The following is a 23,706-nucleotide window of genomic DNA, read 5'->3' as shown; positions in this document are numbered from 1 at the left end:
GTTCAGCCTTCCTAATCAGCTCATCAGTATGGTGGACGGAAACTTCCTTTCTTGCGTTGCTACTTCAAAGTACCCAATGAATATTTTGTCAAATGTGCTGAAAAATCTATGAGGGCTCACAGCTATGACATCAAATGTTGTCAAGTCTTTGCTCAGGTATGCCTGTGTGGATATGTGCAGGTAAGAGTCTCTGTGGTTCTTGGAAAAATACTCTCTTCAGAAAGAGTATACTCAGTCAAGACTTATCTTGGCTCTCCAGAGGCAGGGAAACAAAGCTCACATATAGTTTAAAGTCTCCTGTGGTAAATTAGCTTTTTGAGGAATTGCAAATGCCAGGCAACACACACTCCCGTAAACACAGAAAATTAATTCCTTTAACCTTTTATAAAAAGACTTTCCATGCAAACGTTCAACCTGAGACTGTCCCTGTCCTCCTACACACTAGAGCAATTTTCTGCCTGTCTATCTCCATCAACCCACACAAGACCGGAAAATATTCAAAAGCTAACAGCAAATATGTCATAGCTCTTTACTGGATTAACCCGTGGACCCTTGTTTCACTTGAGAGTGTTTTATATAACAAACATTACCGCTTATTAAGCGCATTATGAGCTATAGCAGCCACAATTTATAATGTGCAACAATATCAGCCCACCTGTCAATAAAAGGGGTCACTTGCAGTGGCAAAGTGATAGCTAAAATAATTAGATTGGATTGTCTTCCGCAGTAGGAGTCTTATGTAAGGCCATGCTTTGTTGTGAGGTTTATTTGGGTCTGGGTGAATGGCTCACTTGCCGAAGTGATTTGTTCTTTTCTAAGTTAGGAAGTAGTAAGGTTCCAGAACGAGTTCTGTACGTAATTTGCTCTTCACTAACCATCCATTCAGAGAACGTATGTCGTTTCCTGTTTGCAAATGAATCAGCGAGTAAACATAGTTCATTTCCGATTAGCGAAGGTACTGTATTGCATTCCCTGTTCTCAGGTGTACGAAGGTGTCAATGAGGTAATGTACGTGAATTACCGTGAGCAAATATCTCAGTGAGTGAAGGTAGGGAGGTTTCAGAACGAGTTATGTACGTAATGGTAAATGGACGTAATTTGCTGTTACTAACCAGCCAGTTGAGAACGTATGTCATTTCCTGTTCGCAATGAATCAGTGCGTGATCGTACTTCATTTCCTGTTAACAAAGGTACTGTACTGCATTTCCTGTTCTCAGGTTTACGAACGCGTCAATGAGTGAATGTACGTAAATTCCCGTTTGCAAATACCTCGGTAAGTGACGGTACTTCATTTCCTGTGAGCATTGCCTTTCTGGTACTCACTGATCCATTTGCCAAATCGGTGGGGGGACATACTTCATTTCCAATTCAAAGTCTACAATACCAATAGTGAAGGTGTCAGTGTCTGTACAGCTATTCTCAGTGATCCATTTAAGTCTTACGAACAAATCAGTTTGTGAACATATTGTATGGGAATGACAAAAGAGTCAGTGAATGAATCTTTTAAACAATTATTGTAAAATGAACAAATTCTAATGACTCAATACACTTAATGCCTTCACTACCAGTAGAGTGAGTGAAATGAGTGAAGTGGAATTAACAAATGAAATGTGTGTGGGAGTATATGATTCTGCTCCACAGTAAATGTCTATAACTTTACTAATACACCAGTCGATGACAGCAATGCTCCATTTTAGGTAAGGGATCAACAGTTTGAGAGTCCACTGGAAGAAATAGGAGAATTTTGTAAACCTACCGTTTTTCACCGCTGATTATAAATAAACGGCAAAAACGATATCATGTGTGTTTTGTCATTTGTGTTGTAAGGTGCATTTTATTCATGCGCTGCCTTTTATTCTGCAAGACGCACTACAAGTGGCTGCAGTTTTAATAGCTCAGTCATACAAATACATTCTGCCTGCCACGCTCGAAAGCATTTTAAGTATTCAGAATGTTCGCAGATTTAGGTTCTGCAGTGTGACAAGTTTAAACAAATGGTGAATTTTGTAGACTTTACATTTTGCTTATTTTTCATGTTTAGAAATGGCCTTGGAAAGAGTCGTAGTTGAATTAATTTGCACAGTATACATTTATAGCTACTAAGCCATTATTCATTTGTAAATAATATGCACATGTACTGCAAATTAGGCAGTCACCTATTAGTGCATGTTTGTTTATTTTCTTTAGATTCATTTATTTATATTGGATATGATAGTTCCTCTGAATAAAGCACTTGGAGCTTGGACGCTAGTAGCTTACATGCTACTTCCTGACAACTGTATTTATTTTAAATTGAGTTTGGCTTGCTGTTTACCTGTGTCCACATATACATGCAAGGGTGATAATTCAGTGTGGGTATTGCCTGGCACCTAGTCACTCATGGTGTTAGGAAATTGGGTATATGTTATTGCTTGATAGTTATCGACAGATTGACAAAACAATCGGGGTAAAACCTGCTTTAATAATTTTAGAGAAGCACTCGATTTGGTCCCATCATTTTGGTTCTGTTTGAAGTCATGAGTTGCAGCCAAGGCCTGCTTTAGGGAGGCCAAATGATGTTTACACAAGTCAATCACTTCATTAAAAGCTTGGTATTGTTTCGGGTAGCCACAAGAATGACACAGGGTCTTGAGCACTGACCTGAACCTCGATGCCATACCCCAGGTAGACGGTAATCAAGTAGTTGCACTCCATCGCCGTGTCAAGCTTCTGAAGGATTTCAATGTTGCCCTCAGGGTCAGTGAAATTTAGGGCGCACGGCTCTGCCAGAGACAGCAAAAAGACATGTGATTCCCTTTTCCTTCACTCCACTGACTCTTACTGACAGCCCACCTGTGTCTCTGCGGCCATCTACCCCTCAAACTATCTCTGTGGATTGGTTCTCCAGCTACAGCATGGGCAGTCAGGACAAATCAGATTGTCTTTGACACATGAGCAACTCTGTTTTTTCTCCTGTGCTGTGTTGAAAGGATGCTCAAATCTGTCGCTTAATTTTCTTCTCCTTGGAGATACTTGAGTCAAATCCTAACAGGGAGGTACTGCAAACTATGGATTTCCTCTGGGGTTGAGGTTATTGTGACGTGGCTGATGCTTATTTCACAGTAATTTGAACACCCTCCTGCTTTCCTCCAACTAATCTATAGAATTAGGAGTTGAAGGAATTAAGAACGTTACTCACCAGATGTTTGCACCGTGGTGATGGTTGTCGTGATCACGGAGGTTGACGTGGTGGCGCTCTCAGTTCTGGTTGATGAGGTTAGTGTTGGGGAGAAATGATTGGGACTGTTTTTGTCTTTTGGTGATGTCTCCCTTGCTTGCCCTTTCTCCATCCTCATTGTAGAGAGTGGAAGATTCGCTTGGGCAGAAAAAGACCTCCAAGGCTGTGGTTGATCTTGCTGCACTGAGGAAGCAGCTGGGGTCTTGTCATTATTTTGTGTCACTTGGGTTGTAAGGGAGTGTGTGTTAGCCTCGATCTTGTTTACTACTTCTTTATTTTCTTCAGAAGACTTTTGAAGGAAAGGCCTCAGAGGTCTGGGTGTTGTCGGGGAGAATGTGGTAAGTGGTGAGGTGGCAGCTGCAGTTACAGTAGAGGCGATGTCTGAGAAGGCTGGCGCATCCTCGTGGGGAACCACTTGAGTGATGGGGTGCACTACATCTGAGCCTGGTCTGGTGGGATACGCTGCCGCCATTGAGCCATCGCTCCTGAAAAAATGCTGGTCTCCTTCAAAGTCCCGCAACAGAAGGTGCTCATGAAGCATCAGTTCTTTAAGGACAGGCCGGTGATCTGGGCTGTTCATCGGCAACGCGGTGGTGACCCAGTGAACCTCGCTCTCTGTGTCTTCCGTTGGGTATGTGACGTGACCCCGGTTCAAATCTAGAGTCCCCTCTCTGGTGCCGCCACTCTCATTTGGACCTGAAAGTAAAGACAATACCAATCGTTTCTAAAAAGTATGAAACTTGTTTTGAGATTTGTGATGTGTTTTTCAAAATCAGGCTTTCGTCTCCAGAAATGAAAATATGGTAATCACTGTCAAAAAATGTATATTTTCATCAATAACTCAAACTGAAACTCTGTGATATAAGCCTGCGTTTGCGAAATCACATCACATACAAATCAGCTTACTGCAATACAACTTGAAACAATCGCTCATCTTTATGTTTTTCCTGTATGTGTGTGTGAAGGTTGGCGAAAGCTGTGTTAGTTATCCAAGCACATCGACATCATAGCAGCGCTACAGTGTAACCAAGCCATGAATCAAGTGGGACGTGACACAGTAAACAAAGGAACACAGCGGAGGACATTATTTTTACTCTTCCTTTATGTCATAGCTTGTGTATTATAAGAAGACAAGCTTTGTCTGGTGGAAGAAAAGGCACATTTTGACTTCCTCCCACTCCTTTTCCGTTGTCTCATGATGTGACGCATGGCTGTCAACTAGTTTGATATTCAAACAGCCTTTTGGTTGCCATACAACTGGGCGAAGGGATGAGAAGATAATATCTTTGCTTTTCGGTAACTTTATCGCTGCATGCCTCAGTTAAGATATTTAGCCTGGTGAAAAAAGTCAGTTTTTTAAGTTTTCCAATGCATCACAATTGTGAGTGGTGTTGAAGAAAGAATTTGAATTATCACTGGTGAGTTAGAAAAAAATGATGTAGTTGTCACTTTTGTCTTGTTATCAAGTGTTTATTGTCTTCTAATTCTAAGCGCAATGTTCAGGTGTGTGATGTGGTGCCAAGTCAAAGTATGTTTTCGTCATAGAATTGAAGTGTGCTGACATTTTTTCATCAAACTGGCGATTTTTCTATTTAACTAGAGAATACATTTTCTGGAGAAACTTCTCATGAAGGTCGGAAGGAAGGCTGAGTGAAGTGTTTGGAACTACATTAAATGAGAGTGAACAAAATGGAATGAGCTGAATATGTTGGAATGGTTTAAATCTGCCTATGTATGAGAATTGGGTTTGAATATGTATATATTGTTTAAGTTGAGGGATCGGGCCAAAAACAATTGAGAATAAAAATAATAAAGAATCAGAACGCCATAAGTATGAATGTTTTAGGCTTGAAGGTGTAGAGTGATGTGAAGACCTTTAGTAAATGCATTTTTCAGTATTTTAAATTTTCACAAGCCTCTTAAACAATGCAGCCAATTAAAGTTTAATTAAAACACTTTGACAAATAAAGGGAGCCATTTCGCAGGCGAAGTAAACAACACAATGCCTGACAGGATTATACTTGCACATTTGACCTACATCTGTTAAGGTGACAGCTGAAATCTGCGTACAATGTAATCACAAACAGTTAAGTGGCAGCTCATGTCACATAATTAAATTGTGTGTTCACTAGTGTCTATTTCCCCTCACACTGTTTGTCTGAGGAGTTCTGACAAATGGATTTTGGAGTTGCCAAACCCTGAAAATATTCATGCATTCAGAATCTTTGACAGGAACAAACCAATAATTACCCAGATATTAAAAAGTTTAAATGGGTGTAAAAATTGCTTGTCATTCATTCCACGCCGCATATTATCGTGGCAGGATTTCAATCTACTTCTGCTAAAAGAAAGAGCAAATAACAATATGCTTAAAGTGAAGCCCTGGGAATTGCTGTATGTCTTTGTGTGAAAACACAACAAACAAGTCTGGAGGTCAGTTTACAATCTGCAGTTTTTTATGCATGGTTGCATTGAGATTGCCTTTGCTTTCTCAGCATGGGAAATAGATGCTGGATTCAGTCTGCAACCAAGCAAGCAAACATTTGCTCTGGAAATAGGACTGGCGCATTATTGATCTTCCAAAGGCTTGAAAAATAAACCCCGCATTAAAATGTCATATGGGACACATGGCTTAGCTAATACAAAATGGACCAGCGGAGAAGCTCCCATGTCTGACACAAACTTTAACATGAGCACGGTAATGTTACAGTAGAAACATTTTGCTTCCTGAGAGCTAGCTTGTTTGTGTTTATCATTGTGTTTGATTTGGCTTTTGAAATAGAACTGAGTCATCCAGAATGAATTGACATGGTTGCTTAACAATGAGTCCTCGTTTTAATCATTGTGCTGGAGAGAAAACGTTTGCTCAACTAAGGCTCGCCAAAAGTATAAAAGACTACTTAAAACAATGATGTACAAATTTACGTGGACCATAAGGTGCACTGGAATTTAAAGCACAGTCTCAATTAAAATATATATAAATATGTGTGTGTAGGTGTGAGTGTGTATTCATTTCCCAGCAGCCAAGAGTTTCAAATTGTAATTGAAATCTATGAAAATAAAGTAGTAAATGTAGTCGCTATAATTTCAATTTGGCAACATTCACATTGGTGTAATCTTGTTAATTTTTGTGCTACTTCCATGTAACATTATTCCATATATCATTTGAAAGGAAATTACGCGTAGAATTACAGTGTATCAATATATTCATTTTAATTTTCTGAGACATAAGCCTGATTGTGTGAAAACACATCACACCCATAAGAATTTAAGTGTTCTATATGATGTAAAAACTAATGTATACAAGCAAAAAGCCTTTATGTACTTTATATCATTTTAAAGGGAATAAAATATAGAATTTATCAATATCCGTTCCGTGTAATGTGACCAATACTCTATACAAAATAAGAATCGCCTCATGCAAAGTATGGCAAAATCCAGACCGACTATAGAATTGCCATTATCTTTATTGTCCTCCTTATCTTTGGCTCCCCTTTGAGTCGAAATCTCCGTCTCAAGCTTTTGACCATCCAGCTAGCTCCCAGCAGTCAGAATATCGAGTGGTGTAGAAAGATGGAGTAGGGAACTAGGTTAAAGCAGAGTTTCTCATACAAAGATCAATACAAAGTCAATGTGTACAGGTTGGAGACCCCGCTGCGGTGATTACTGAGCTACTACAATGTTCTCTCAACCCTAATTGGATGCTTGCAGTAGAAGTTTGACTCAGTAAAAGTTGAAATCTTGTTATTTTTTGGTACTTGTGTTATGTAAATGAGTAAAAATGATCACTATAAGCCACTGTTTAGACTAAGTAATACACAACTGTAACTGCATTGAAAAAAGACAAAAGTGAAGCAGATACTTATTTATGCAACTGAGACAAAAATCAAGCAGAAGAAACTTGCAAAGATTGCACAGCTTGCAGGTTGGATGCTTGTAAAAATGGAAGGTGTCAGTGAATATAACTAATGGGCAAATCTGAAATATTTTCTTGCCAAGAATTGGTCCCAGGAGGATATAACACCTAAAGAATGAAATAACAAGTTTTTGATTGACAGTTTTAGTATCATAGCCGTAAAAAATGCTGGATGTTTTCCGTGATCAGTGATGTTGGAATTGATTACGTCGATGCATATTTTTACTGCAACACAATAATGGGCCTCATTCAACCACAGCTATTAATGAAATTAAGCTATTAATGAATTTACATTTATAACACATATATATTGAACAAAAACTAAAATAAATTACTTCAAACTTCCTTTGAATATGATCAATGGTGCTTCTTGATCCTTTATTATTTCTTTATTTATTGCTCTCATTGACTGTTTATTGTTCATATTAATTCACCTTCTGTTACTGTTACTGAACTTAATCTTGATGATGTATTGTGAATAATGGGGTCAAGAAAAAAAACATTATTTATTTAAAATCAGTGATTAATTGACCTAATTAATCTCTTTTTAACCTGACCTAAATATCTTTCAGTAAAACCGTCAGTTTTTTTTTTTTTTTCTTTTAGATACATTGTGTTTTTTGGCGGATTTCAACATTGATTGTAATAACAAGAAAGCGGCTTCGGCCATTTATTTTTATGTAACTGTTTATAGTTTTAGTATTTACCTTTTGCTGGTTTCAACTTTCAAACATAAGTAGAAATGGTGCTGTATTCTTTTTTTTTTCCCAATTGCCAAAAAATTATAAAATAACATTAAAATAAAACCTTGTCCAGCCTGTTCCTCGTACACTTGCTCAAACAGGGTGTTCACAAGTTTAGTTTTTCAAATAGCTTTGCTAAGGCTCGCAACATTTGCGTCTTTGTGCTATCGTTAGCTGTGGCTGCAACTGCAACTGGTGCTTTGCATTGATGTGGTACGCTAAACTTGAGCTGCTTCCGAAGTCAACAAGCACTCTACCTTTTTTTTAAGTTAAATGTACCATTCTTTGTCTTGACAACTCTCCCGTTCTCCATTTTCTCACATATTTTCTACTCCTGAACTAGGCCGGCCACCCACAAGAGCCGCTCAAGTTATATCAGGCACAATGACAGCCAATCAGTGTCAACTTCAGGGTGTGACCTTTGTTTTTAAACAACTCAAGCGCATGAAGCTTGATGCATAAAACGGATCTAAGCAGCATATAGTACGCATGAAGTTAGACATGAAAACTTAGTTTAAAAAACAAAACAAAACACTTCTATTACTATTACTGTAATTAATTGATCGCAATTAATCTGTTCATCTGACACTCCTTGTAATCCCGGTATCTTGTCACAAAAGTATATTTGAATACAAACTATTTGCCTTGTTTTCAAATGCAAAACTGATTTCTTTTCCAATTACAACTTTTGGCAAAGACTACTGAGGCTGACTCTTGATCCAAAAGCAGAGATCTCTCCGTCTCCCAGTTCAATCCATAGATGGAACATCTCACTCTATTGCCAGCCAATTTAAATTCATCGCGCTTGAAGGACTCCAATCAAGTGCAGATGTACTGTAATATGCTGGTTTAAGCATTGGAGTGTCGAAACAAGGTGATCTTCATGGGCTCTGTCAGCTTCACAAGATGGGCGTATCGCCATCATATTTAACGATCCGCTGATCAATGACTAAAACCCCCAAAGAGCTGATTGATGTTTTCTTTTGGGTAACTTAGATGAAAAATGCATGTTTTTAACTACTGGCGTTCCAGAATGTGACGCCAGTGAAGGTCTGCATACATGCAGAAGATATTGAGGATGATGTAAACTCACAGCCATGTTCTCATTTACTGCAGTTGAGCTGCTGTGGCTAAAAGTAGATCCCCGAGCTGAAACACTTAAGAGGTTATGTGTGTAACTGCATAAGTCACATGACACGGAGGCTTGTTAATTAGAGCGTATTCATAAATTAAAGGTGGTGACTGCCATGACAGAATGAGATTACTGTTATCCTACTGGTTAGTCTGAGTGTTCCTACTCAGACTACTGGCACAAATACACAAAGAAGTCATTTACTCTCCATGGGGAAATTTAGGTAGTGAAATGAAGCTTCTTGTTTAGAACGTATTTTTACTTTTAGTGGGTCTCGCGGGTAGATTGCAGGTTTTAAAAGGTGTGAGAGGAATGAAGGTTTGATGCTCAGGAAATGTAAAAGCTCGTGGAGTCTTTGTGATGTGTGCTGATTTGATGAGCTATGATTTCTTTCAAATGGGACTTGACCAAATATCCAAAGTAAATGTTCAATTCACTAATTAAAACCAATGAAAACTAAACTAAAATAATTGAAACAATTATTATGTTAGGCAAGAAAAATCATATCTCCTCCTAAACAAACTTAAGTAGTCGTGTTTAACCCTACTCCACCATTACTAGTATCACCATGTCTGTCGAGACAAACAAATAAAATCAATTTGAGAGTGTTACATTTTGCTTTATCCTGAAAGATTCTGGAAAGTGTGTGGATGCCTTGTTTATATTCATCATATGTTCTTTCTGTGTTTAATTTCAATAATTATTTTCAAGAATTTAAGAAGGACAATCTAAAATGAGTAGCGAGTGAGTTTTTAAAGGGGAACGGCATATTCGTTGGTTTGAGCTGAGAAAGAGGGAACTCATCCTGGACTGTCCGGAATTATTTTATTGTATTATTCTCTGTTGGTGTATGGCATTACTTTGAGACAGTCCTTTTCAAATACTGTGTCAGAGCCAGATGTGATGTCAAAAAAGGCACTGCCATTCCTGTGCGTGTAATTGCACATACATGACACCAGGTGGTGCAGTGGCATTCTATTTGTTGAAGTTTATGCTGGAGTTTTAAACATTTTAAATTGCTTTGAACAAGACCCTCAAGAGACCAGGCCAGCCGAGAGACATAGTCCCTCCTTCCCCCTGAACACCTCACCAGGAGTCATTCGAACCCGAACCACCTCAACTGGACCCTCTCAACACGGAGGAGCAGCGGCTCAATGCTAAGCCCCTCCCAGAAGCCCAAGCTTCTCACCCACTTCTTTCAGGCAGAGCCCGGACACCCTGAGCAAGAAACAAATTTTGGCCTCTTGTATCCGAGATCTCGTTATTTCGGTCACAGACCACAGCTCGTGACCATAGGTGAGAGCAGGAACGTATTTTGACCACAACAGACTGGTACAGCGTCCGCATAACCACAGGCGCTGCACCGATCTGCCAGTTGATTCCCCGTTCACCCTCACTCGTGAACAAGACCCCAAGATACCTGAACTGATCTCCACTTGGGGCAGGACCTCCTCATCCCCAACTCGGAGAGGGAGCTCCATCTTTTTCCAACTTAGGACCATGGTCTCAGATTCGGAGGGGTTGATTTTTGTCCGGCAAACATTTTACATGAATCCCTAGATTTCACTCAAATACAAGTTTTGTGGAAAACTGTTTTTGATTGCAACTAATCCTAGAAAAAAATGAACATCATTTACATAAATGTGCATGATTGTGTGTGTGTGTGTGTGTCAATTGCTGTAATTATCCAGAAAAAATAGGTATCTTAATTGCAAATAGGCTTATAACAGGGGGGAACAAGCCGCGACTTTGTTCACATACATCTCCGTATCCATGACAATCTATCAGGCTGCCTTCGCCGAATGCAGCGACAGAGTGAGCAATCACAAGGGACTCCTCGGTAAGATGGCAAGAGACAAGCTTCTCTCTTCAGTTGCATATCAATGGAGTCATCAGAGAACACTCAGTGCATGGAGAGCGCGTTAATAAGATGGGACAAGCTGCACTTGAGGCGCGCTGCTGATTGACATCAATCTCCTTTATATCCAGGGGCTTTATTTCCTTATTTTTACACCGAACCCCTAGACAAGCAAATCAATCGACAGCCTCCATTGGGCTCACATGCGCGTCTTTCAAAACTGCCGGCGTGACTTCCAGATCATCAGTAGAGGTTTACATCAGGAAATGAAAATGTCCTCATTTTGACATGCACTCCATACCTGTAGAGTTTGTTTGGACTAACGGCGATAAAGAAAGACGACAGGACATAATGAGCTGAATCTGATAAATGATTCCATTAGTCGACTTAATGAATTGATAATTTAATTAGGCTTTTAGGTGTCACAGGTGCACGGAAGTGGAAATAAATAAAGTGTCGGGGAGAAAATGTACAAAATTCAATTAGGTGAGTGCCGGCTGGAAGAACAAGCTAGTTCTCTTGGAAATCTAGTGAATGCGGCCTGCACTTGCAATATCCTTGCAATTGCAAGTAAATGCTGAAAGGCTGAATAAAAACCCATTGAAGCACACGTTTATATGTGATGCCTTTTCACAAAAGCAGGCGAATGTCGTGGAGACTAGTTTTGAGTTATTGATGAAAATACACATTTTTGACAGATATCAAATTGGGGGATTTCTACATAATCAACCTCCTTGAAGTGACAATATGTAAGATTTAGACTGTTATTATAAATCTTAAAAAATTGCAAATGAACATGCTGTTAATGACCAACAGTGTGTTTTAAATATAATTGTAGGCCTAGTTATAAAATAAAATTATATGGAGGGTGGCACTTCTCCAGAGATTGCAATGTCAGCTACAGACAGCCGGAGGAGGAGTGTGTAGTGCTGAGTTTACCGTAAAAAAAAAAAAAAAAAAAAAAAAAAAATCACATACACATACTCCCATTAATGTCTCGACTTTCATTTCCAAGCAGCCAAAAGGTTCAAATTATAGTCAAAGTGTATGACAATGTCATTAGTAGACAACGCCTGTTGATTAACTTCTCAAAACTATTGATTTCAAATGTAAATTTGGGTTTGGGAAAATGTTGTGATTTTTGTGTATTTGAAGAATAAAAAAAAGCTTTGAACAAGAGATGGTGGTTTGTTTGTTTCAATCAATCGGGAATTCTTGAGGGAGGAGTGACTATAGAGTACAAATGTCATTCTTTGGTTTGAATGATTGGCCATATTTGGTACGCAAAAAAATTGTCATAATAAATGATTCCTAAGGTGACTGGAACGTGCCAATCGTTTAGAATTTCGAATTGAAAAAACATCAATAAATACGTAGCCAAATGTAGTCAAATGAATGGTATATATGTTACTATAGGGTGAGAATTTTGAGTTCACAAACTTTAAAATTTTGGAAAATCGTTAATTTTTTAATGAGATATTCTTAAGCATATGAGGGGTGAATTGTTGGAATATGTTGAAGTTGGAACGATGCAAATTGGTCAAAAACATGTCGAAAGAGTAGCCTGTCAAAAATGTGTGAGCAATAAACACCAAAAAGGTTTTATGGCGTCGAATAAAATATATTTTGCCTTGAAAGAATGAAATAAAAATACAGTAAAATTTAAGTAAGGGATATTTCGTCGATTCGGCCCAGGTGACCTTGCATAATCTGATTTTGGAAGCATCATATTGATTAATTTTCAATAGCATAATAAAATGGACTCTTTTTCTCCTTTTGCCCTCTGACTTCATTGAGCGGAACCATAACTTTCCGCTGTCATTTATTATGTTCCGGTTCAATGAGCTTCGTCCTTCAGGCTCCAAACAAACTACGTCTTAATAGAAGCTCATAAGACCTGACCTTTACCCGGAGCGGAACGAAAACAGACCTTCGCGGCAGCCTTATTTGCATGAGAGACACCGCGCAGCAACAATGTAAATGGACCACTCTGCATGCATACTATAGCGAGGAATATTCAAGGTGGGTTTGAATTATGTTGAATTGGGAAGATTACAATTCCATTCAATTTCGTTCACGCGTATTTAGCTTATCTTTATCAAGCACAAGTGAACTAATGAGAGTACATCATGTTGCTTTGTGTTGGCAACCCACGTCTCACATAGAAGAATCATTCTTGTAATTCAATTTACCAATGCTGCGCATCTGAGGAAATACAAGGGAGAAAATGTCTCTTACACAGTTCATTTCCTTCCATTACTGTAATTTATCTTTTCATTTTCTTCTCATTTACGCCATGCTGGAGTCAATTAAGGAGGGAGCTCAGGGTGAAACAGGACTCACAACTTTAAAATGGATTACTATCATGTGATACATTTAAAATACCATATGCTTTGAAATATTTACGGTTTATTAAAAATGTGCTTATTTTGGGGGGCAGTGCTCCAATGGTAGAAAATGCTAAATTGTGTTGTTTGCATGATTCTAAGACTTCAACTTGTTCATGTAACTGCAAAAGACACACGAACAAACTCATTCACGGTTTTGCTCCGTGAAATAACTGAAATCCCCATTTGTCAAAAATGGAGTACGGGCAAAAGTAAGTGGAAAGAGAAATCTACCCGCCATTTTTCTGCAGGCTTAACTTAGAGTCAAGGGCTGAAGACATTATAAGGCCCATTCAAAATGTTTTTTTTTTATTTCAAAAATTGAAAATGTGCCGCATAATTAGGTTCCCCTTGTATAACTGTGGATGTCAGATTGTCATTTTTCATTCAAATTCTTGCCTATTTACTTTTACCTTTTGGTAGTATGGCATTTTAAAAGTTAGCAAATACAAATGCTGAACAAAGCTTGCCTTGCTCTATTGGTTTATTTCCCTAAATGTGCGGTAATGCACATTAAAACCTGATGCGCGTTCTAACACAGTGCAGCCTAATAACCCGGCGCACTTTATAACCAAGTGTGCCCTATACCCTGATCCAAATGAACTAACACACCACAGCCCTTTTAGAAGGCATCTCATTATATGACAATAGCAGCTTTAAATCTACAACCAAAAGAGATATAATGGGGTGATGAAATAGAGATGGATTGAAGGGCAGAGATTTATATATGCTGACTGTGAGTAATCCTGAAATGGGTTTTGTTTGTTTTGGCAGCGGGGTGTCAGAGAGCAGACCCAGGTGAGTGCCCGTGTGCACAAATTTGAAAACATAAACCCTGTAAACCAGAACACAAGCTGCCTATGGGGAGGCACCGGGATACAAATAATAACGCTGACAGTGATATATGACAGTGCTCCCCGTGGCACCGTGAAGCATACATGGCTTTTTTAGAGCGGAGAAGGCACCATGGTCTTGATTAAAACATGTATTTTCCTCATGCCTAGTCAAGTCTATTCTTTTTGTGGATAGATACATTGATTGATGAAACCCGGCTCGCCCCCTTTTCTGGAACAGTGGCTATAGAAAAATAAAAAAACTAAAAAAAAACTATACTCTGCATTAAAATTCATTAAGTCTCACCAATGTTTTTTATGGTTTTGAAGAATCAACAATATTCATACTAATATTTAATCATTCAAACACATATTGCTTCGCTTTTACTTTTTTTTTTTTAAATTCAAATCTTCACTCCCAGGTATTCATTTATTTATTTTACATATTTTCCCCCAAAAATATGATTAAAGAAGGGTCTAAAATGGCTGGTATTCAATGAACTAAATACTAAGGTAATCCATTATTGTGAGTGATTAACTACTAAAGAAATTGATTACTAGGTAATCAAGTACTAAAGTGTATACTTTAAGTATGCAAATAGGGTTAGTAATTGATTACTTTCAGTACTGAAGTACTAAATGTAATCATTTTAGGTGCTAATGTACTACTACAATTACTTGGGCACATAAAGTAATTGATTCCATTAGTACTTGATTGAACAAAAGAAATGGATTGCTTCTTTATTTAATTATTAAAAGTATCTGAAATAACAAATTACTTGAGTTACTTAAGGACTAAACTCATCAATTCCTTTTTACTAGAAATAAAATAAATTGATGACTAAAGTAATCCGTTACTTTAGTGCTCAATCTATTTAGTGCCAGCGTTTTTTTTAGACCTTCATTTCACCGAACACTTGGGAAAAAATGTAAACAAACATCACAAGTACCTGGGATTGAATGTTTGTACCTTTATTAAAAGCATGTAAAAATGGAATGATTAATAATAATAAGAATAAGAATAATAAGAACAGAAAATGTATGCATCCAAAATCTTTAAATAAGCTCCATAGTAAAAGACAAATGCTTTCAATGCAAAATGTAGCATTTTCGTAAGCTCTGTCCTTTGGTGTAAACAAGCCCTTTGATTTATTTGTCCCTCTGGAGTCGCTTGTGTATATCAAGTTGATGCCGAAAACTGCAGCTGCAGCTCTTGAGGACAATAAATTGCGCATAGAGCTTAATCACGTACAGCAGCAAATGTGTTTTTAACTTACAAAAAAGATATACTAGCAAATTCAGAATCTGGCAAAGGGCCAGCCAAACAACTTTACATTATGGACATGCATTACACAGATGTGAAATCCCTGTGGTGACCAATTGGATGCCATCTGGGACGGACTAAAAGTAAACAACTATTTTACATCGAATCGTATTGAGGAGATGAACGCCAAGACATTAAAATACTCTTGTTGATGTTTTGTCTTTTTTTCTTAACATTTGAGTTCGTTACACACAGCAGGTGGCTTCAACACTCACACCAACACACACTCTTGTAATCACTCAAGACTTATCAAAGCTGTTCACATCTGCATCTGGTGGTTTATGACAAGGGAGTCTTTTATTCTTGTTTATTTTTGCTATTCTTGTTGATGTATCACCTTAAAAAAGATGAGTGTATATCTATAGAGGGGGAGAGATAAAGTTCTATTGACAATTACTCTTAGACGACTATACAAAATCGACTGTAATGATGAATTAAATCGCATGAAAAATGAACTGACACTGCTCCACTGTCATTGACATCACTTAATGGGTTTTCATCCTTGGAATTAAGTGTACAATTAGAATATATCAATATATGCGCAATATAATGTGAAAAATACTGTACAAAACATAATGGTCACCTCATGCAAAGTCCTATAGAATTGCTTTTATCTTTATCATCCTGCTTATCTTTCAGCATGCCTTGCAAACAGTAAAAACATTGTCATTCAAAGATTATACATGATAAGCGGTATCCAGAGAGGTATGCCACAAGGGACAAGCCAGATAGGTGTGCCAATCAGATGAGTTTGAATCCGGTATTTGAAGGTAATCTGCAAGTAACCTGCAAGTTATTTCTCTGTCAACAATAAAAGTTTCAAAAGTAGCACAAACTAAAACTCCTCTCCAAGTTTACATTATGCAATTCATACATTACGATGCCAAGTTATGATAATTAAAAAGCTTATCAGCATTTATCATCTTGCCTCCGGCTGGTTCCACAAACATGACCCAAAAACTTCTGTTTCCAAAGTAATGCGGCCTGACAGCAGCAGTATCATGCATGAAGCCAGGCTGAATAATTCAATGTGTTTTTTAAAAGGACAAAAGACTAAGAGAGAGTGACAACTTGTCAGCGGGTGATAAACTGGGGAATGAATAAGAGATGAAGAAGCTCAGCTATCAGATGTTGGTAACCCTGCATCATCCGCACCTTTTTTGTTTTCAAGCAAAGTGTTTACCCGAGAAAAAGCGCATTTACGCATGTAAAACAAGCATGCAAAAAAAACGATGCTGCATGGGAATGCGGACATTTGAAATGGGGTCATCGAGATAGATGAGGTAAAAAAGATGCTTAATGGCCACTAACATTGGCTGCTCATGCCTTTGGCCACGATGTGACTCACTCCGGCTCCTGTCAAAGTGAACTCTGACCATGTGTGTCCAAAATGGCAGCCACGCTGAAGGGGAGTTACACGGGCGAGTGCGAGGGTGCAAAGCGTAACCAGGAGCAACCAGCAGCCACATTCTGCTATGATTTGACAGTTTATGGTCAGTGCATTTATCACAAATGTCAGCCTTTATCACCGCTTGCTTCTATCACATGTAGGGTGTGCATACACAATGTGGGGTGCATGACACAGGAATGAATAAAGTTGTCAAACCTTTTTATATTGCAGCCCAATACAGCACTTATATTTGGAAAAAGTAACTTAAAAGATATGTGTTGAAGTGTTCCATTTCATAAACGCTGATAAAACCTTTTATTTATTTTTTTTGCATCTCATGTGTCAACAGTTTAATTTATTTATACATTATCATTTTCACAAATTCAGTATCATCCATCTATATAAAAGCGTTTTACAGTTGCATGCTGCACGACTTGTCTCGTCAAAGCAAGTGGAAATGTCTTGAAAGTACAAGGACGCAAGAAATGAAAACAAATCCAATATGACTCCTTTGCTGTTATATTAACGGCGAAAAAGAAAAGTTCAGTGCCTGACAGACTCAATCTTTCAATCACGCCTTCACTGATTTGTTTTTCCACCGACCATTTGGGACTTGGGATTTGTATTTAATAAATGCATATTCGCAGATATGGAATATGCTTGTCCTTTGACCTCAGGATTGAAAGGATTTTCTATATCGTTGTTAAGAATAAGTTGACTACGTAATAAATAATAAATTCTGCCGCTCCCTTCGAAATGAATTACAAGAGGCTCTGAAGCACTGCTACTCTCTTGATAATGTCCGCTGCAAAACCAGAGAGTGAATCCAAATGATGACACTGACCATCCTTTTCAAATAACGAGGCATCGCTACAAAGAATGTTCATGCTGCTTTTCTTTTTCTAACTATAAGGAATATTGCATGCAGTATACCGTACTTTTCAGCCTGGAAGGCACACTGCTCAATGAACAGCTCTACTTCATATAATGGGGCTTACCGGGTTATTAGACACACCTTATTATAACGTGGATTCTCAATTTTTGAGAAAACTAAAGGATTTTTGGACCCAAAATAAGGTATTGTTAATAGAGAACATTATATAGAGCCAGATTTGTTTTGCTTTGACTCTTCACAAGATGCCTTTGCTGGAATTTCCTCAAGAAGATTTGTGAGGATAAAACTCCAGCATTGCTCAGTAAATATGCATCTTGCATAAATTTGAATTCTGAGTGTAAAATTGTATTTTTCCACTTGTATAAAAATATTTCAAAATGGACAACATGTAAAGGAACTTATGCATTTGGCCTTTGTACTTGTTTTTACCGAATAGGTTTTACTCTTTTTACATCGTGGGGCCTAAATAGATAAAGATAAACTGATCCAACATCGGAACTCAGAAAGTATCCAGTGTCTGATTTAATAATAAGAAAACGTTGTTATATAGTTGACCAGGTACCAGGAGAAATTTTCGGCAAATTCGGCATGTTGATTCCGTGTCTGATCGTTAATTGATTATTCCAATTGTCTAGTAACTAGTGAATCACTCCATGAGGTAAGAACAGGGAGTGATGAACACCGTATTTGAAAAATACCGTATTTGAAAAATTTTCACCCGTCTTCCCTGCATTTCGATGTACATTTTCCATTTGAACGTAAGAGTGAGAACATGAATTTATCACTATTATGCAAGCTAGCCCCAAGTTGTATTATATTACTGTATTAATAAGTCAAAAAGTTGAGGAAGTCACGCAATGGCAAGATATAGGGACACTACTGGATATACCAAGAAGGACTTATGTCAACATTGCACGATAGTGTGCATAAGGGTCTGCTTTGCATGGGACTTCATTGTGAGAAGAAAGATATTGCTATGCCTTGTTTTGTTTTTTTTTTACAAATATGCCCCATAATGAGGTTTTCGATTGGCTCTTTCTGACAATGAGGAGTTGCGACTACCGCCACAAATGGTGTAGAGGGGTATTGCATGTGCAAAAGGTGCTTTATGAGTCAGCCTCTTTGCGGTCTATTTCCATACTTTTTTCCCAGTACAGCGTGCCAACGTGCCTGGGGGGTATGTGTCGTCACATTTGGCTTACTTTCAATTTGTAAACGTTACGACATATGTCTTTTGGAAATCTCAAGCAACAATAACATAGATGTGATAGACTAATCAGTTTGCCCCTTGTTATTTGTGATTTTTAAGGCTAGATGCTAAATTTAGACCTTGTCTAAACGTAGCAGGGGTTCTTACAAAAAGGCAATACAGTATATGTTTTAATTTTGCCCTTTTTGCTGGGCTTTTTTTTTATCAAAATTGAATTATTTCAAATCCTCCAGCCAAAGTGGAGATTTGCCCAAGTGTTAGGTTTTGTGGTTGCATGTAGCCAGCTTCAACGGAGATTTGCGTCATCGCACTACTCTTTCTCCCACCAAAGATGCGGATACTGGTGATGTCAGAGGCAGAAGTTCTTTCTGATTGGACACGTCAGAGGCTGACGTTCTTTCTGATTGGACAGAATTTGAGACAATTCTACCGCCAAGCGACTTGGCATGCTTGTACACAAATTTGAAACCGCGCTATGCAGTTTCATATAGAGTTTTTTCAATAAACAAACAACGACAAGCGGGAGACTATGAAGCTGGTTACATGTAGAAAAGGCCTTATATTTACGGAACGTCTACCCACATACTGACCATGGAGTAAAATAAGTCAACTGTAAAATCATGTACTTTTTGGAGTTAATCTGATATGAGGAAACAAATCCTTGTCCCAGTGGTTCAGGGTTAAGCGGTCTGTGGCACCATGGAAAATATAACTCTGCTCTAATCCTTTAAATCTTGGAATATACCAGCTCAGGGGACAATAAAACAATAAAACACAAGAGCCAGCATAACTGGAAAGGGCGCCGCTGTCATACACATACTTTCATTGTTAATGTTAGAGTAGTTCGGTCTCCTGTGGAAAGAGATTTCCCATTTGGTCACTAGATATTTGTTTGGCAGAAGCGCATGGAACGCATGTAATTATAACCACCATTTAAATCCTCTGTTGGATTATTAAATATGCTGGCAGCGTTTAAAATCCCATGTATTTTGAATTGCTCCCAATTTAACTGCAATATTCCTGCATTCCTATAGTGTTTATGTTTAATAAAAAAATGATTTGCATTCAAGTGTTTAAAAAGCCCTGAAGACACTCACAATTTTGCGCCTTATATACTTAAAACAAAAGCTATCCTCACAACAAAGTCACCAAACATCCTCCCTCGACTCCTGCTACCTGTCAGCTTGTTCCTGTGGGGAGAGTGGGGGTGAGTAGGAGTTGTGGAGTGCTGATGTGGGGGGTGAGTAAGCAAAGAAGCCCAACACATCAGAGCGTCGGCCCCGCGAGCACTGCCAACCACAAGGTTGAAAGGACGGCAACCTTTACACACAGCTGCTCGGAGAGGTTATGTAAAATGTGATGTCAATTCAGCCTGGGAGGTAGCAGGAGATAATCGTGGTTTCATAATGTTCAACAAAGAAAAAGACCAAAATGGGAAATGGGATTATGGATAAGATTTTCTCATGATATAAATTTAGCGCTGATAAATATCAGATGAAAACAGTAGACCGTTGAAAGAAGGTAAAAGCTATTGACGAATTTGACCTGCGGGCTGTACCTCTGGAAACTGGGAATTCTTGCTGAAACACTGGCCATCAAGCAGAAACATGTATCTAGTGATCTGACAGATTTTTTTTTTCATTAAATTCATGTCAACATTTTATAGGCACCTTAATTTACCATGTATTTAGGAATTTAAAGCATGCAAACAACACTGGTGGGAGTTATAACCAAGTATACATGATATATAGAAGTTATAATATATGTGATGCATTTGCACAAAATCAGAGGTGCGTATTGCTGTATTCTAACTCTTAATACTCAAACACTGGATACCGTTTAACATGTATATAAAATACATGAAGGTAGCTCAAAAGTGATGAAATTACAACTGATAGTTTTGTCACATTTGCCACCCCAGCTTTCAAATGGTCAATTAAACAACAGTGTAACAAATCTGATCCACACGTGAAGTTGTTTTTTTTTGTCTGTTTGTTTGTTTTTTTAATTTCCTCAGTTGTGTTCACTATTGCCACTGTTAAGTAATTATTAAGGCCAGTCTTTTCGTCAGGGCCAACTTTTCTTTTTTTAATATATATATTTTTCCTTTGAGGGTCGCATACAGAGAAATAGAAAAAATTTAGAAGATAGAAGGGTCACATGATTATTTGTTTATTTTTTATGTTTAACTTATTAAATATGGTTAAAAAATCAATCAGTCAAGCAATTAAACATGTTATATATATAACATAGTTATGTCAATAAAAAACTGCGAGATCAAGGCTTTCTGTTAAAGGTGAGGTGATTTTTTTTTCACACTTCTAACCGTGTCTCCCACCAAACATGTTTTATTACATCTTATCATACTGCAGGCCGCAAAAATGTGGATGGTGGGCAGCAAGTGGCCCCCAGGCCATAGTTTGGACACCTGTGAGAGAAAGTGTATCAAAATACTTCTGATTTTGCACCGCATTTGGACGTCTCTTCATGAATAAACTCAATATTAAATTAATAAACATTACCTTCTATGTATTTATTATCTCTTATATTTACAGTTATACATTTATTATACCTGATAGACTGTGGATTCTTTCAAGAAGCTCAGCGATTGACTGCTTTGGCACCTCCGATTCTGACAATAACCACATTTTACACATTTTATGTCTGTCTTGGATCTAGTGTGGACTCACACTTCACACACACTCACACACATCAAATGCTCAGCCTAAAACAATATTGATCCCTTAATTAGTTTTATCCTTACCCAGCTGGGTTGTGTCACATTTTATTGTTGAAAGACCATAGAGACACACAAGGGCACTTATTTTGTCGTTTTAACTCGCTGAGTTCAAGATTTCACTAAACGGCATGCACTATTTTTCCTATTTTAGTTTCGGAAGAGTCTCTTGTGGAACACAAGGATTTCCTTTGGCATTTTCGTAAGCCAGAAGCCAACTGTTCACTGAAGTACAGTTAAGTTCTTTCGTGGCCTGAATCCACCACACTCATTAAGTAGCATCACTGATGGCTGACTTTCAGGATCAAGAAGACCAAATGCATGCGAGACATTTTCTACTTTTGCACTTCCTGCAATAATTATAATAATTGTTGTCCATAAGTGCTCATTACCCAAGCTCTCATTTTTGCTATTTGACACGCCGTACAAAACAATACAGCAGAGTCATGACCTGCCAACATGCTCCCTCTTATCAGCTGGCACTTTGTCAGCATGTGTAGTCCAATAGCATCTTTTACAGATAAAGCATTTTATCTCTTCACATCTCATGGCAGAGGACAGAAAGTTTAGGTCACGTTGCTCTTACAGTAGGAAAATAACCGATAAGACGATTACCCTGCAATGCCGTAAAGACTGACAAAGACATTGTTTATGGCTCACAAAAGGTCACCTGGGCCATAAACAAAATTGGGTGCAGATGGTAATGAAATGACTGAAACCATGACATTTCAGGCAATGAGTGACAAAAATAGGGAAATCCCAAATAAAATTGAGTGACGCAGTGACATTATAGATGCTGAATGGAACACTGGTCATTTGTAAACTGCATTGAATTTTTATTTATTTATTTTTTTCTGGGGCGGAGTATTTCCAAAAGATTATATCCTAAGGTTTACTGAATTCAAAGTATTACTTTGCGGTTATATAACCTTCCACCGTGAAAGTGTTTTGTTGTCTCAATTTAAACACATTTTAAATTGATACATACACATATTCTATGTATTACACTGAACAAAATTGAAGGTTAATTACAGTATTTGCTTTGTTTTTGTCGGCATAGTTTTGATATTCAGAAATATTCATGAAGTTCTTGAATCATAAACATATTACTCCTACCCAAATTACCACATTGAGAAATAATAGTTTTAATATTGGAATGGTTACACTATCATTGTACAATGTCTCTGGCATTAACTACCATGTTTGAGGTTTATTCTTAGGGTGATTGGGTGTGAAATTAATGGAAAAAAATCTTACTTATACTTGATATTTTGCTCTTTTCATCCTGATAAACAAGAATCGAAAAACAGTAAATAATAAAACCCGGCCCACCATCAATCTTATAGCGTGTTTTATAAAATTGATAGAGTATTTACTCAATTGTCAGACTAAGATATATAGCTGTAATAAAAGATCCCGCGACAGTCCGTTATAGATTTCTAGAATTAAATATCAAAATGAAAGTATCGTTATTCCTCTGAGAAAATGGGGACAATGACAGATCGATGGAGGTCACTCACGGGTCTCTCAGGAATTACTTGAGAAAGAAATAAGAACTCTGAATGAACAAACTCGACACCGGCACAGCCTTTGCATACTGCTGATGCTGCAGCAAGATGTGCAATGGTTTTTCATTCTGTCTGTGATTGAATGCAATTGTCAAGATATGAGCAGCCGAGTCATAAAATGCACGCATGCCAGCGAGGCAATCTCAGACAGGCATATTTGTCTTAAAAAAAGAAAAAAAAATCGTTTTAGACCGATGCCCACATGCTTCACTGTATGACTTCATCTAGTAAATAAACCAATAAAAAAAAATCATAGTTTGATTAAGACTGCATGAGTAGAACGATACTCTCTCTTCTTTTCTTTCAAATACTTAGTGCAGAAATGAGTCTAATTTGTCAAGGAGGCTGTTTGTATTCAGTTTACAAGTGTCCTGAAAGTGCCCAAACTATAATTGATTCAAACCTTCGAGAGGGACAAAAGGACAACAAAGGAGAGTGATAGTCAGACAGACAGCATGTGATGTTTAGAGGAGACGGCAGGAAAAACTCCGGCCAT

At 37.9% G+C, this 23,706-nt stretch overlaps 1 protein-coding gene across 4 annotated transcripts in view; it reads right to left on the bottom strand.

Moving 5' to 3' along the window:
- LOC148408872 (seizure protein 6 homolog) overlaps positions 1-23,706 on the bottom strand; it is a 99,235-nt gene that overhangs the window by 43,501 nt on the left and 32,028 nt on the right. For all 4 annotated transcript variants that reach the window (XR_015868596.1, XR_015868597.1, XM_088441138.1 and 1 more), the window contains exons 2-3: positions 3,179-3,913; positions 2,641-2,762 (exon numbers count right to left, since the gene is read on the bottom strand). Coding sequence is in view for 2 of the 4 variants with exons in the window: in XM_088441138.1 (XP_088297264.1) it covers positions 2,641-2,762; positions 3,179-3,913 (857 nt within the window). In the remaining 2 variants the exon portion in view is untranslated. The remainder of the gene's footprint in view (positions 1-2,640; positions 2,763-3,178; positions 3,914-23,706) is intronic.

Source organism: Hippichthys cyanospilos, chromosome 18, assembly GCF_059441005.1.
Source record: "Hippichthys cyanospilos isolate Australia breed blue-spotted pipefish chromosome 18, RoL_Hcya_1.0, whole genome shotgun sequence".
Classification (NCBI taxonomy): Eukaryota; Metazoa; Chordata; class Actinopteri; order Syngnathiformes; family Syngnathidae; genus Hippichthys; species Hippichthys cyanospilos.
This window is presented reverse-complemented; position numbering and strand designations above follow the sequence as displayed.